The following is a 17,002-nucleotide window of genomic DNA, read 5'->3' on the forward strand; positions in this document are numbered from 1 at the left end:
CATCTCCTTGGTGTTCCCCCCTGGCCCTCCCCTCTGTTTGTGTTTTAAGCTGGAGTCATTGGGTTTTTCTCGGCCTGCAGGCATGCCTCAGCATTGGCGGGAGGTGGCATGGAGGAACGTGCTGGCAGCCTCCAAGTCAGGCGAACTGGAGGGATGGCCTAGCGTCCGGCATGGCCCAGGGTCTGTAAGAGGGGGAAGGTAGCGGTTGGGGCAGGTGGGGGGTGCGCTCCCCCTCAGAGAAGACACCAGCTGGTGTCCCTAAGCTCTGTAGGCAGGAGCCATTGCCTTAGGAGGGTGAAGCTGAAGAGCCCCCATACACCCCTGGCTTCAGGAGAGGTATCTGAGGGGCCAGAGACGGTGACAAAGTGGCAAAATTGTGGGAAGACAATTAGGGGCAGGAGTTCTAATCTGATTGGGCAGCCAGTGTGTGGACGGCCAGAGGCGTACAGGAACCAGTAATGGACCTGATTGGCCCATAACCCTTAACAACAAATTCCTCCCATGACCCCTTAAAGGTATCCCCTGTGCAAGCACCGAGTCATGTCTGACCCTTGGGGTGACGCCCTCCAGCGTTTTCTTGGCAGACTCAATACGGGGTGGTTTGCCAGTGCCTTCCCCAGTCATCACCGTTTACCCCCCAGCAAGCTGGGTCCTCATTTTACCGACCTCGGAAGGATGGAAGGCTGAGTCAACCTTGAGCCGGCTGCTGGGATTGAACTCCCAACCTCATGGGCAGACAGATTCAGACAGCATATCGCTGCCTTACCACTCTGCACCACAAGAGGCTCTCCCATGACCCCTTACCACTTTTATTTAGACGTTCATGGTTACAGATGAATGAATGAATGAATGAATGAATGAATGAATGAATGAATGAATGATGATACAGACAATGAAAAGTGGACCCCAATAACAGATAACATTTCTGGTGTTAAATCATGAGGTTTTCATTCACATATATCTTGTAGAGGTCTCTCTTTTAAGCAGATACAGCTGTACGTGCTGAAAGAGGGCACATATGCTAATTGTGTACAGTGCTAATATACTTTGTAGGAAAATAGCACAAAGTTCAGTAGTTCTTTCCCCCCATCCTGCTGGTCTGTCTTTAACAGTGTGATCCTAAGCAGAGCTACAACAGATCCTGAGCCATTTGTGAGGGATCCATTCCTAGGGATACAGGGTTCTGCTGTTTCCCTATAGAGCAAAATCACATTTCCCATCAACTTTAACTCATAGTAACATAGTAACAATCAAGGTAAGCTGGACATGGTCAAACAAGAGATGACAAGACTGAACATCGACATTTTAGGAATTAGTGAACTAAAATGGACAGGAATGGGTGAATTTAATTCAGATGACCATCAGGTATACTACTGTGGGCAAGAATCTGTCGCAAACCAACTAACAGAGTACCTGGAAGAAGCTTCGGTCCCAGACCCATCCCATTCAGGCTTCCGGCCTGGCCATGGGGTAGAGACAGCGCTAGTCACACTGACGGATGACCTCCGTCGCCAGTTGGACCGAGGCAGGTCGGCACTGCTGATATTACTAGACCTCTCAGCAGCGTTCGACACAGTCGATCATCAGCTTCTAGCTCGTCGCCTCACCGATGCCATAATACGAGAGACAGCCCTCCAATGGCTGATCTCCTTCCTCCAGGATCGTGGACAGAGGGTTGCAATTGGAGACAAAACATCAGATCGTCGTCAACTTACTTGTGGAGTCCCACAAGGAGCGGTCCTCTCTCCTATCCTATTCAATATCTTTATGCACCCTCTCGCACAACTGGTACGGAGGTTTGGGCGGGGTTGTCATCAATATGCCGATGACACCCAGCTCTTCCTCCTGATGGATGGCCGCCCTGACTCCCCCCCAGAAGCATTAGCCAGCTGCCTGGAAGCAGTGACGAGATGGCTGAAGCGGAGTCGTCTGAAGCTCAATCCTTCAAAGACGGAGATCCTGTGGCTGGGTAGGAAGGGCCCATGTGAGGTAGCGCGCCTGCCTGCCCTGGATGGAGTACAGCTCTCTACGGATGACTCCGCCAGGAACCTAGGCGTGATTCTGGATACTTCCCGTACAATGGAAGCCCAGATCACAAAGGTAGCGAGGCTGGCATTTTACCATCTCCGCCAAGCCAAACTACTAGTGCCCTACCTGGCCCCGGAACACCTAGCCACAGTGATCCATGCGACGGTCACCTCTAGACTGGACTTCTGTAACTCGCTCTACGCAGGCCTGCCCTTAGCCTTGACCTGGAAACTACAGCTGGTCCAAAACGCAGTGGCCAGGATCCTCACAGCAACACCGTGGAGGTCCCACATCCGGCCCATTCTCCACCAACTGCAGTGGTTGCCAGTTGAATTCCGGATCAGACTAAAGGTTCTGGTAATTACCTTCAAGGCCATTCGCGGTCAGGGCCCAGTGTACCTGAGGGACCGCCTCCCTGCCTATGCCCCTAAAAGAGCTCTGCGCTCCACCGCCACCAACCAGCTAATGGTCCCTGGCCCTAAAGAAGTCCGCCTGGTCTCGACCAGAGCCAGAGCATTCTCTGTCCTGGCCCCCACCTGGTGGAACAAGCTCCCGGAAGAGATCAGGGCCCTAACGGAGCTTAAACAGTTCTGCAGGGCCTGCAAAAAGGAGCTCCTCCATCAGGCATTTGGTTGAGACCAGGCACAACCAACAGCGAATGAAGGGCCCCCGCTCCCCCCCCCGCTCCCCTCCCTCTCCCCCTTCCTCCCAGAACTCCACCAGAGCGCTCTGGACCTGTTGTGGTATTGCACTGTTCCATCGTTATATTATTTTATTATATTGTTATACTGTTACATTATTCTGTTATATGGTTACAACCACTGTTATTAATTACTGTATGTTTTTAACGTAGACTGTTTCATGTATCGTTGACTAGTTTTAATGTAAACCGCCCTGAGCCTTCGGGGAGGGCGGTATATAAATCTAAATAAAAATAAATAAATAAATAAATCTTGCAGAAGAAATGGAGTAGCCTTCATAATCAATAAAAGAGTAGGAAAAGCAGTATTGGGATACAATCCCCAAAATGACAGAATGATCTCAGTTCGAATCCAAGGCAAACCATTCAACATCACAGTAATCCAGGTCTATGCCCCAACCACTGCTGCTGAAGAGGATGAAGTTGACCAGTTCTATGAAGCCCTGCAACACCTTCTAGAAGCAATGCCAAAAAATGATTGTAATGCCATGGGGGATTGGAATGGTAAAGTAGGAAGCCAAAAGATAACCGGGATAACAGGCAAGTTTGGCCTTGGAGTACAAAATGAAGCAGGGCACAGGCTGGTAGAATTTTATAAAGAGAATACAATGGTCATAGCAAACACTCTTTTCCAACAACACAAGAGACAACTCTACACATGGACAACACCAGACGGTCAACACAGAAATCAGATTGACTATGCGCTCTGCAGCCAAGAACCATAGGTTCGCTACATTGTACAAGAGGTAGCAACTAAAACCATCCCAAAGAAAAAGAAATGCAAGAAAGCAAAATGGCTGTCTAAGGAAGCTTTACAAATAGCTGAGTAGAGAAGGGAAGTGAAAGGCATGGGAGAAAGAGAAAGATACACCCAATTGAATGCAGAATTCCAGAGAATCGCTAGAAGAGATAAGAATGCCTTCTTAAATGAACAGTGCAAACAAATAGAAGAAATCAATAGAATAGGGAGGACCAGAGATCTCTTCAAGAAAATTGGAGATATGAATTGAACGTTTCATGCAAAGATGGGTATGATAAGGGACCAAAATGGTAGGGACCTAACAGAAGTAGAAGAGATTTTTAAAAGGTGACAAAATTATACAGAAGAACTATACAAGAGCGAGCTTAAAATCCCTGATAACCACAATGGGGTAGTCACTGACCTGGAGCCAGACATCCTGGAATGTGAAGTCAAATGGGCCTTAGGAAGTCTAAGCAACAATAAAGGTAGTGAAGGTGACAGCATTCCAGTTGAACTATTCAAAATCTTAAAAGATGATGCAGAAAAAGTGCTATACTCAATATGCCAGCAAATTCGGAAAATTCAGCAGTGGCCACAGGATTGGAAAAGGTCAGTTTACATTCCAATCCCAAAGAAGAGATCAGCCCTGACTGCTCCTTAGAAGGTCAGATCCTGATGAAATTCAAATATTTTGTCCACCTCATGAGAAGGAAGGACTCCCTGGAGAAGAGCCTAATGCTGGGAGCAATTAAGGGCAAAAGAAGAAGGGGACAACAGAGAATGAGGTGGCTGGATGGATTCACTGAAGCAGTTAGTGCAAACCTAAATGGACTCCAGGGAATGGTAGAGGACAGGAAGGCCTGGAGGATCATTGTCCATGGGGTTGCGATGGGTCAGACACGACTTCGCACCTAACAACAACAACGATTGCATGGTGAGAGAGTATGAATAGACTGGAGACAACATTGTATGAGTAGATAAATGAAATTACAAATATGCAAATGGCAAGTGTTTACTGTTCATTTTTCTACGCCAGACTTTCTGCTACACACCCCTGAAGTAACATGTCACTTAGAATTCACAACACAAGTCCTGGTAAACTCCAAACCCTTAAAAAAAAACCTCTGAAAAAAGGTTCTCTGAGGCCCCTCTCCCTGCCACCCATGAAAAGCCCCTCTGCCAACCCGAGTTGAAACAAAAATCAAAACAAAAATCCCCAAAGACACCTCCAACCCACCTACCCATTTCCAACCACCCAGTCCCTCCCAACCCCAAGAAGGTTTTGGTCTTGCTTGACTGCAGCTGCAACCAACCACAAAGGTCAATGTAGTGGTTGGAGTCTTGGTCAGCAAATGTTTGAATGGCTTGGGGCCTCTCCCTATCACACCCCCTCCAGGCACATCATTGGACACTTTGAGGGAGGATGGGTTAACTTGCCCATATTAAGAAGTTTTTTTAAAAATTAAAGTTTAAAAATCCCAACACATTGCAGGGCACCTCAGGTGCACCAACAGTACACCAATATGCCATGGTATACTAGTCGAGAGGTCCAATTATTTCAAAGGACTTACGAAGGTGTAACTTTGCTTCAAGGTTTGCATCAAAGCCTCAGAAACTGTGTTCTGTAATGGCAAATAATTACAGAACAACATTTCTGTTCTGCATTGCTAGGAAGAAGATGCTACTAAGAAATTTATTGTTTATTACTACTTACCAAAGCCAGGAAAACCACCAGCCTTGCCAGTTCAATGGCTCTGCCATTCACAGCTTTGCTAGCCATAAAAGTGAAGCAGATATTGTTTCCACACAGGATAAGGAGCCTGGCACTGTTTTCCAGAAGCCATTCCTGGGGAACTACTATAACAAAAAATGGAAAGATTTTTGTGTGTGTGAGAATGTAATATGTGTTAATTATGTATTGTGAAAGTGGTTTACTACCTTTGCAAATGCAGCTCATAAAACATCAGTGAAAAAATAGTAAAACATATCTTTAACTGGTCCTATTAATCTTGAACTGGTCTTATTAAATAAAAGAGTAAGGCCACCTGGGGAGGAGTTAGGGCGGACCCTATCTAGGATAAAAACTCAGAGGGCCCAATCAGGAGCCGCGAAGTGAGTGGCCAAGCAGCCAATGGCGCGCAAAGTGCCTTCCTATTGGCCCCTCACCAGGACAGACCAAAATTCCATTCACCCAGCCCAGTATAGCTGCCAGTCTGCTCCTGACCACCACAGGGAGAGGAGGTCAGTAGGGCTTCCAAGGGGGATGAGAACAGAGGCTTGGACAGGCTGCGCCAGCCCTTTTCGCCCCAAGGCTGTCCTAACTAGATGGACTAGTTGGACTAGATGGCCTGTATGGCCCCTTCCAACTCTATGATTCTATGATTCTATGAGTCTAACTGCCATGTCCAACTGTAAATTGCCTCAGAACCCTGACAGAGCTGGCAGGAGGCTGCAGAGTGCTCCCCCTCCCCGCTTCAGGCCTGCTGCGAAGGAACCTCTGACAGGCCCTGACTGAGGGGAGGAGGCCTTTCCAAGAGCAACGCAGGGGAGCCTTAGGGGCTTTCCTTTTGAGGGGGGGGGACTTACCCCTTCTGCCAAACAGTTGCCTGACAGGGAGGCCACAGAAAAGCCCCTTCTCACTTAAAATGCTGCTCTGGCCAGGGGTTAGACACAGCCAAGCCATGTGTCTTTCTTCTTTGCAACTCTCTGCAGATTTGAGGCCACTGCACAGCATTATTCTGCAGAGGAAACTGGCTCTTTTGTCTCCTGTGTCATCTGCACAACAACCCTGTGCAGTAGGCCTCAAGTCTTTCAATTCAACAACAACCTGTGTGGGAAGCCTTAAATGTTTCTTCTCTACGACAACTCTATCCAAAGTAGCCCTTTCTGCCTGGGGAGCTGATCTTTATACTCTGCAAGTGAGCTGTAATTCCAGGAGCTCTCCAGGCCACACCTGTAGGTTGGCTACCCCTGGGTTGGAAGTATTCCTGGAGGTTTGGAGGTGGGACTTCAAAATCGTACAATGCCTCAGAGTCCAGCCTTCAAATGAGCCATTTTTGCCTGCAGTTGGTAGGGAGTGGTGCAGGAATGTCCCTCCTGGCCTATGGGTTATGGCCAGCCCTTACCAGCAACTGTTTGTATTCTGGGGCGCAGACAGGCAGACCAGCATCAGTCCTGTGAGTCTGGAAAGTGCAGGAAGATCTAAATAAATATTTACGGCCTGAAACTAAATAGAGAACAAGTAAATGTCTGGAGACACATAGTAACTGAAATAGTAACTGGCAAATAACCTTGGCCTGGCAAATAAAAAAACAGTATAAAAAACCTTACTAAGGTCAAGACTACTGTGCACAGACAGTCTTCCTCTTAGGGTTGCCAGCTTCCCTGTGAGGTTCTCTACCCCACCTCCCTCATGGGGAGTCTGCTATGGGGAGAGAAGGGGTACAAAAATCCGTTCTTCTAAGGAGCAACCATGAAAGAAGCATGTGGACACATAACATTTTACCAACAGTGAAAATATGGGAGACAGAAGGAACAGGGTGGACACCTGTGTACTGTGACTACTCCATGTGTATTAGGGCAGAGGGACATTTCGGTGAATATTCCCTAATTCACACAAGAAGGGAAATGACGCAGAACTGGGGGGAATTGGTTGCCATGTAATCTTCCCCTAAGAAGAGTCTCCAGTCTGATTTTCCCTTCACATATCTGAGGACATGGCTCTGGAAAGCCCCTCTGTAACCACTATGCCACAATTCCCAAAGGTCAGTCCTCTCCCACACTCAACGAACTTTCCACACCAGGTTCTTGACACCCATATCTCCACACCCATACCCTCATTTGCCACCATGCCACCACAACCTCCCACACACATTCAACCCCATGCCCTTACAGACTGGACAACTCCTCCCCTTCCTCTTCCCACTGCCAAGCTCTAGCGCCCGTTGTATTCTTGGAGGCTTTGCCCCTAATCATAGAATAATAGAGTTGGAAGGGACCTCATGGGTCATCTAGTTCAGTGGTCCCCAACCTTTTTATCACTGGGGACCGGTCAACGCTTGACAAGTCTACTAGAGCAGGGGTAGTCAACCTGTGATCCTCCAGATGTCCATGGACTACAATTCCCATGAGCCCCTGCCAGCATTGGCAGGGACTCATGGGAATTGTAGTCCATGGACATCTGGAGGACCACAGGCTGACTACCCCTATAGTAGAGGAGCCATCATTGGATGGCACCGGAGGGGCGGGCTTAGCTGGCGGCCACTATGGCTCCTCTGATTGGGCAAATGGATGAGAAGAATATGGGAGCAAGCTGGCCTCTGTTTCTTTTCGTCGTGGTCACTGAAGGCAGTGGGCAGGAACATTGTTGCCGTGGAGTTGTGTGGGCTGCCCTGGGAATAAGGCACTCCTGGACATGAGATGAGGGGAGTCTTAGTCAGAGCAGGAATGGAGAATGGGAGCTTTGTGACCTGGACTTCTGCAAAGTTTGGTCAACGTTGGTGGGCTAAAGCACCTAACTTCTTAGACAGAGCTGTGGCCCAGTACCGACTGATCCATGGACCAATACCATGGACCTCTGCACTGGGGTTGGGGATCACTGATCTAGTCAAACCCCCTGTACTATGCAGGAACTCACAAAACTATTGCTCATCCACTGTAACCTGCCACCCCCTTAAGCTTTCACAGAATCAGCCTCCGTCAGATGGCTATCCAACCTCTGTTTAAAAATTTCCAAAGATGGCGAATCCACCACTTCCCGAGAAAGCCTGTTCCACTGAGAAACCACTCTAACTGTCAGGAACTAGTTCTGTATGTTTAGATGAAATTTATTTTGAATTAATTTCATCCAGTTGATTCTGGTCCATCCCTGCAGGACAAGAGAAAACAACTCTGCTCCATCCTCTGTTTTAAATACTTGCGGGTGGTTATCAAATCCCCTCTCAGTCATCTCCTCTCCAGGCTAAACAGACCAACTCCCTCCAACTTTTCTTCATTTTAGTTCTGCTCCCAAGGGTATGAAGAAACAGGTACTGGTAATTGGGGATTCCTTGCTAAGACGTGTAGAGGCCGAAGTGTGTAGACTAGACTTGTTGTCTCGAGAGGTTTGCTGCCTACCTGGTGCACACATCAAGAATGTGACAGAATGACTGGACAGGCTCATCAAGCCTACAGATCATTACCCCTTCCTTCTCATCCATGTAGGAACAAATAATACTGCCCAACAGAATGTGGAACATATTAAAAAAGACTTTGTGGATCTGGAGGAAAAGGTTAAGGACCTGGGAGCACAGGCTGTGTTTTCATCAGTCTTTCCTGTAAGTGGCCAAGGCATAGGAAGAGAGAGAAAAATTATGCAAGTAAATGACTGGCTACGTCAATGATGTTGACGGGAACGGTTTGGATTTCGGGATCATGGTCAACTGTCAGTATGAGGGGCTATTATCAGGAGACGGTGTGCACCTCACAAGGGACGGGAAAAGTATTTTTGGGAGAACCCTTGCACACCTGGTGAAGAGGGCTTTAAACTAAACACAAAGGGGGAGTGAGACGTAAATTCAGAACAGTGTGATGGCAAGATCTGAAGTTCTCAGTTCTACAGGGAATGTTACATAAGAAGGGAACTACTAGCTTACAAGGAAATTCAAAAACCAAAACCATGAGGCACACAAAGGATGGACTACGATGTCTCTACACTAATGCACAGAGTATGGGAAACTAGCAGGAGGAACTAGTAGTCGTAATAGAGGAAGGGGGCTATGACCTGTTAGGAATCACAGAAACTTGGTAGGAATACTAAAATTGGAATACACAATTGGAATACTAAAATTGAGGGATACAATCTATTCAGAAGGGACAGACAAGAAAAGAAGAGGGGAGGTGTAGCAATATATGTCAGGAATCTTAATACTTGTGAAGAAATACAGGTACCCGAGCATGAAAGTTCAGTTGACTATATTTGGGTAAATATAAAAGGAGTAGGAAATGAGAGTGGTATTATTGTGGGTGTCTGCTATAGACCACCCAGCCAGTCAGAGGACTTGAATAAGATACTGCTAGACCAAATTACACAATTTTCAAAGAGGGGGGGGGACAGTGGTTATGGGTGACTTCAATTACCCAGATATCTGTTGGAAGACCAACTCTGCAAAAAATGCAAACTCTGTTAAATTCTTAATTTGTCTTGCTGACAGTTTCATTTCCCAGAAAATAGAGAGGGGAACCAGGGGCTCTGCTATTTTAGACTTGATTCTCATCAATAGGGAAGAACTGGTAGATGAGGTGGAAGTAGTGGGCAAACTTGGTAGCAGTGACCATGTGCTTTTGGAATTTTCAATTGTGGGAAAGAAAACCTTTACGTAGTCGTACATATAGACTGGACTTCAGGAAAGCTGATTTTCACAGACTTAAAGGTATGTTGCATAGAGTCCCGTGGTTTGAAGACCAAAACATATGAAGAAAGTTTGGGAGAGCTTGGTCTGTTTAGCCTAGAGAGGAGACGACTGAGAGGGGATCTGATAACCATCTTCAAGTATTTAAAAGGGTGCCATATGGAGGATGGACCAGAATTGTTCTCTCTTGCCCCAGAGGGACAGACCAGCACGAATGGGATGAAATTAATTTAAAAGAAATTCCATCTAAACATCCAGAAGAAGTTCTTTTATTTTTTTCTTATAAGATTTTTATTTTTATTTTCCAGGATTAAAGATAATGAAATACAGGCAATCTACATTGTTAGTACAGAAGAAAAAAGGTTATGCTCTTCATTTGATACATTTAGTTCCCCGTTTCAATCCCCTTTTAAAATATTTAAAGATAATACAATGCAAGTAATCTACATTATTGATACAGAAAGAAAAGGATTATGCTCTTCGTTTGATACACTTGATACCCCGTTTCAATCCCCTTTTAGGTAAATCAGATAAGGGCCCCATTGTTCTTGAAAACCCTCTTCTCTTCATTTAAGATTATAAGACTCCACATGGCTACAATATTATGGACCCAAAGCTTATAAACTTTTTCACGTTTCCACCACATTTAAAAAGAGGTCTACTTTGTTACCATTGTTTCAACATTTGTTTGCATAGTTTTTAACAATTTTAGCAATCATAAACAATTTATACTTAGCGTGGTCTTAGAGCCATCCACATTTCCATTAGGGAAAAGAAAAAAGGAAAAAATAAAAGCCTACTTAGTTGTACGGAAAGAAAAAGGAAAATATATATATATAGGTTGTTAAGGTTGTTAAGTTATATAGGTGTACATTATTGATACCAAAAATGATAAAATAGAGTCTTCATTAGTTAGTAAAATAAAGTCTTCATTAGTTACATTTACACCTCCTCAGTTAGGTGCTTCCTTTATGCTTTAAGTTTGAGCTAAGAGTCACTACAGAGATATGTTAAATAATTCAAATTCAGCTAACATAGGAAATCTAAGACCCCACACTTACATGGTAGTATAAACCCATTCCATTAAGTGTCTCCTTTTAATTAAGCTTTAATTTTGGGCTAGTAGACACTACGAAGTTAGATTTGATAATACAAATTCAGCTTACTTAGAAGATCTTAGACCCCAGATTAACTTCTTAACTAGTTATATTGCCTATATGGCTACGGAAAAAAGGAAAAAGGAGGAAAAGAATTTCAACCACTGTGTCTTATTTCCGTTCCCCAAGCTTCTTAAGGGGGTCTCATATTGAGGCTTGTTGCATCTTGTTGTTCCCATTGACTTATGTTCTGTCCAATTAATTCAAAAGAAATTCCATCTAAACATCCAGAAGAAGTTCTTGACAGTTAGAGCAGTTTCTCAGTGGAACAGGCTTCCTCGGGAGGTGGTGGGTTCTCCATCTTTGGAAATTTTTAAACACATTGGTGCACATGGATGCTTCAAGGCATTCCATTTCCTCGTCGCCGAGTCCCATGCTGTCAAAGAAGATTGAAGTGATGATGGAACCCCCCTCTCCACTGTTGGGCTCACCGCCCGGGAACTCGCACAGGTGGAGGAAGAAGCGCTTCAATATTCTCCACACATGCCAGTTGCCTCACCTCGCCATCATTGCCAACTTGCTCCCAATCTCATCTTTGACAGCATAACATGCTGCTATCCAAATCTGACAACAAGGTTTTGATGCCTCGTCAACCAGTCCAGGGTTGATGAGGCATTCTTCTGTATTGTCCATGACATCAGATACCCAGCCGTGGTTCCCCATGATGGTGCCGACATCGTGAAAGAAGTGGGGCAGGGGTGCCCCCTTAGTGTTATTGACCCATCTAACCATTGCAGTCGAAAACTTGCTTGATGACAATTGCTATGGCGTCAAGGAACCTCTCAGTGTCGAGAAATCGCTCATTGTCATCAGGAGGCCACCTGGCACTGAGAGACCACTCAGCATCAAGTAACTGCTTGGTGTTGAGAAAGCACTTGGCATTGCAGGATCGCTCAGCATCTAGACCCACATCAGGGTCGAGAGCTCCATCACAGCCGGGATTCCCATCAGGGTCAAAGGTCCCATCGCTGTTGAGGGAGGCCACATCATTGAGCAGTCAACCTCAACATCGGTATGACAGCAAATCGCATGATTGGGCTACAGACTATATTGACAAGGACTATCTGTCTGGTGATGAGGTGTCTGTTCCCTTGCTGCCGCATCCTGAAAATGTTGGGGAACCAGGAGGCTACTCCCCTCCAGAGGATATTAGAATTACACTGATCAGTTGGTCAGGATGGCTAATGCTTTAAAATTGAAATATAGTGGCAGTCTGGAAAAGTAAGAAGACCTCTTAATAGAAGAAGTCTATGCCCCTAATAAGAGCCTCTTGTGGCGCAGAGTGGTAAGGCAGCCGTCTGAAAGCTTTGCCCATGAGGCTGGGAGTTCAATCCCAGCAGCCGGCTCAAGGTTGACTCAGCCTTCCATCCTTCCGAGGTCGGTAAAATGAGTACCCAGCTTGCTGGGGGGGTAAAATGGTAATGACTGGGGAAGGCACTGGCAAACCACCCCGTATTGAGTCTGCCATGAAAACGCTGGAGGGCGTCACCCCAAGGGTCAGACATGACTCGGTGCTTGCACAGGGGATACCTATACCTTTACCTTTTATGCCCCTAATATGGGGCCAATAGTCCTCCCCTTTATTTGGAAAATCAGTTAAATTGTTTAAAAAACTGGTAACAGCCAGCCTCTGTTCTGTGATTAAGAGGTATGAATTTCTGTATAGAGTGCAGCAGGAGGTGTGCATGTACCTCTAAAAACACTGAAAGCTGACCTCTGGCTTTTCAGCCGTTCTTTTGGTGAAGGGTAAGTCAGACCAGCTGTCTATGCCTTCAGATAGAGACAAACGCCACATGGATACAATAGAATCATAGAACCATAGAATCAGTTGGCAGGGGCCATATAGGCCATCTAGTCCAACCCCCTGCTCAACGCAGGATCAGCCCTAACCATCCTAAAGCATCCAAGAAAAGTGTGTATCCAACCTTTGCTTGAAGACTGCCAGTGAGGGGGAGTTCACCACCTCCTTAGGCAGCCTATTCCACTGCTGAACTTCTCTGACAGTGAAAATTTTTTTCCTGATATCTAGCCTATATCGTTGTACTTGTAGTTTAAACCCATTACTGCGTGTCCTCTCCTCTGCAGCCAACAGAAACAGCATCCTGCCCTCCTCCAAGTGACAACCTTTCAAATACTTAAAGAGGGCTATCATGTCCCCTCTCAACCTCCTTTTCTCCAGGCTGAACATTCCCAAGTCCCTCAACCTATCTTCATAGGGCTTGGTCCCTTGGCCCCAGATCATCTTCGTCGCTCTCCTTTGTACCCTTTCAATTTTATTTACGTCCTTCTTGAAGTGAGGTCTCCAGAACTGCACACAGTACTCCAGGTGTGGTCTGACCCGTGCCGTATACAATGGGACTATGACATCTTGTGATTTTGATGTGATGCCCCCGTTGATACAGCAAAAATGGCATATGCCTTTTTTACCGCTGCATCACACTGCCTGCTCATGTTTCGCTTACAATCCACAATTACCCCAAGGTCTCGTTCACACACAGCGTTACCTAGAAGTGTATCCCCCATCCAGTAGGCATGCTTTTCATTTTTCTCACCCAGATGCAGAACTTTACACTTATCTTTATTAAATTGCATCTTGTTCTCATTTGCCCATTTTCCCATTGTGTTCAGATCTCGTTGAATTCTGTCTCTGTCTTCCGGAGTATTTGCCAGTCCTCCCAATTTGGTGTAATCTGCAAACCTGATGAGTAGTCCCTCCACCCCCTCATCTAGATCATTAATAAATATGTTAAAAAGTACCGGGCCGAGCACTGAGCCCTGAGGTACCCCGCTACTCACCTCTCTCCAGTCTGATTAAACACCATTGACAACAACTCTTTGAGTGCGGTTCTCTAACCAATTCCCTATCCACCTGACTATCTGAAAATCCAGATTGCGGTCCTTCAACTTATCCATCAGAACATCATGGGGAACCTTGTCAAAAGCTTTACTAAAATCCAAGTAAATGACATCAACCAAATTTCCACGATCCAGCAAACCTGTTACTTGGTCAAAAAAGGAAACCAGGTTGGTCTGGCAGGACCTGTTGGAGACAAATCCATGCTGACTTCCTTGGATCACCAAATTGTCCTCCAAATGTTTGCAGATTGCTCCCTTTAATATCTGCTCCATTATCTTCCCCACAACAGAGGTCAGACTCACTGGTCTATAGTTTCCCGGGTCATCCTTCCTCCCTTTTTTGAAGATCAGAATAACGTTTCCTCTCTTCCAGTCCTCCGGGACATCTCCAGTCCTTAAAGAGGTTCCGAAGATGATGGACAAGGGCTGTGCAAGTTCTCTGGAAAGTTCTTTGAGTACTCTTGGGTGCATTTCATCCGGACCAGGGGATTTGAACTCATCCAGTGCAGCTAAATGCCTCTCGACAACTTCTCTATCCATGTTAACCTGCCACCCAGACACTATCCTTTGGCTACGGCCATCTCTAGATGTGCCTAATCCCTTTGACCTGTAGGAAAAAACAGATGTAAAATAGGCACTAAGCCTTTCTGCTTTCTCTGCATCTTCCGTTAGAGTTTGTCCATCCGCACCCAACAGTGGGCCTATTGCCTCCTTTACTTTACGTTTGCTCCTCACATAACTGAAAAATCTTTTCTTGTTACAATGAGCTTCCCTGGCCAATCTTAGCTCACTCTCAGCTTTGGCCTTTCTGATGATTGGCTAGGAGGTTTACCTCATACAGCCATCACTCAGTCCATGACATTCAAACACTGCTAGGGCACATGTTGTTCACTATGGTTGTCTTATACAATGCTAGATTGCACCTTAAACCACTACAATTTTGGTTCCGGTCCAGTTGCATGCCCCACACCGCTTCTCCCCATAAGAGGTTTACCATCCCAAGGGTGATTGCCAAATCCTTGGTCTGGTGGTAGGATGGGGATCGGCTCTCTAAAGGGGTCCATTTGGGCATTAGAGTCAATGATATACAAATCTTTACAGATGCCTCTATATGGAGCTGGTGAGCCTACTGCTTTCAGTACACAGCTAAGGGCATCTAGTTACCAGTGGAGTCTAAATTGCATGTTAATATACAGAAACCCCATGCAATTAAATATGCCCTTCTCTTTTACAGTGATAATCAGAGGCAAAAGGGTACTTGGCCATCTAATATATCCACAAACAAGGCGGGACAAAGTCCTACATACTTTGAGCAGAGGTGATGCGAATCTGGCAGTCGGACCTAAAAAAATTATATTACACTGTCAACAGTTCACATTGTAGGGCAGGCAAGCATACGGCAGTTGCATTAAGCAGAGACCCCTCCAAGTCTCAGGAATGGACTCTCACTTCAAAGTACCTGCTGCCCATATTCCAACTATAGGGTTATCCAGAGATAGATCTCTTCGCTTCACAATTCAATGCGAAGTGTATTGGACATAGGCCAAAACTCAAAAGGGGATGCCTTTCTAGTGAGATGGGATGCAACCCATTCCTATGCCTTCCCACCCTTTTGTCTCCTCCCCATGGTGTTAGCAAAGCTAGAAATAGACCAGACACGACCTAGCGTGAACTTCCTCTCAAAGGACCAGTGATCAAGACATGCATACATAAATGAAATCAACTACATCCAATCAACCCAACTGAGATCCATCTCCTTACATACAATATGATCTAACACTTAACCAGACTTAATACACAACACACACCTAGACTGGACAATCCTGAGATGCCACAACTTGTGATTGGGTCCACCATCCAGAACCAAACACCACACAACAGATCACATTCTACATGTAACTAACAACTGGAATGGGCAGCCCTGAAATGCCATAAGCAGCAATCGGGGTATCCCTCCAGAGACACACCACCACCAAACAGAAATCAGAAGTCTTCTCACCAAACAGAACCAGAGTTTGAGGGAAACCCTAGCTGAACAGAGGAAACCAATATAACTTGAATAGAACCAACAGGAACCCACAGAGAGATAGAATGGTCAAAGCAAACCCAACTACCAAACATGGCTGTCTCACACCAAGAGGAACCAAGGGAAGAACAACAGGAAACCCGACAAGGATCCCAATAATAAGGTAAATAGGGCAGAGACAGTGGTGGGAGGAGGTGGGACAAGATAAGGGACCTTGAATACAATCATAGAATCATAGAATCATAGAACCATAGAGTTGGAAGGGGCCATACAGGCCATCTAGTCCAACCCCCTGCTCAACGCAGGATTAGCCCTAAGCATCCTAAAGCATCCAAGAAAAGTGTGTATCCAACCTTTGCTTGAAGATTGCCAGTGAGGGGGAGCTCACCACCTCCCTAGGCAGCCTATTCCACTGCTGAACTACTATGACTGTGAAAAACTTTTTCCTGATATCTAGCCTATATCGTTGTACTTGAAGTTTAAACCCATTACTGCATGTCCTTTCCTTTGCAGCCAGCAGAAACAGCATCCTGCCCTCCTCCAAGTGACAACCTTTCAAATACTTAAAGAGGGCTATCATGTCCCCTCTCAACCTCCTTTTCTCCAGGCTGAACATTCCCCTCAACCTATCTTCATAGGGCTTGGTCCCCTGGCCCCAGATCATCTTCGTCGCTCTCCTCTGTACCCTTTCAATTTTATCGACGTCCTTCTTGAAGTGAGGCCTCCAGAACTGCACACAGTACTCCAGGTGTGGTCTGACCAGTGCCGTATACAATGGGACTATGACATCTTGTGATTTTGATGTGATGCCTCTGTTGATACAGCCCAAAATGGCATTTGCCTTTTTTACCGCTGCATCACACTGCCTGCTCATGTTTAGTTTACAATCCACAAGTACCCCAAGGTCTCGTTCACACACAGTGCTACCTAGAAGCGTATCCCCCATCCAGTAGGCATGCTTTTCATTTTTCTGACCCAGATGCAGAACTTTACACTTATCTTTATTAAATTGCATCTTGTTCTCATTTGCCCATTTTTCCATTGTGTTCAGATCTCGTTGAACTCTGTCTCTATCTTCCGTAGTATTTGCCAGTCCTCCCAATT

The 17,002-nt window shown here is 45.8% G+C and overlaps 1 protein-coding gene across 3 annotated transcripts in view; it reads right to left on the reverse strand.

Moving 5' to 3' along the window:
- FBXO47 (F-box protein 47) overlaps positions 1-17,002 on the reverse strand; it is a 72,275-nt gene that overhangs the window by 10,765 nt on the left and 44,508 nt on the right. For all 3 annotated transcript variants that reach the window (XM_077313869.1, XM_077313870.1, XM_077313868.1), the window contains one exon: positions 5,185-5,327. In XM_077313869.1, coding sequence (XP_077169984.1) covers positions 5,185-5,327 — 143 coding nt within the window. The remainder of the gene's footprint in view (positions 1-5,184; positions 5,328-17,002) is intronic.

The sequence above is a fragment of the Paroedura picta genome, chromosome 16 (genome assembly GCF_049243985.1).
Source record: "Paroedura picta isolate Pp20150507F chromosome 16, Ppicta_v3.0, whole genome shotgun sequence".
Classification (NCBI taxonomy): domain Eukaryota; kingdom Metazoa; phylum Chordata; class Lepidosauria; order Squamata; family Gekkonidae; genus Paroedura; species Paroedura picta.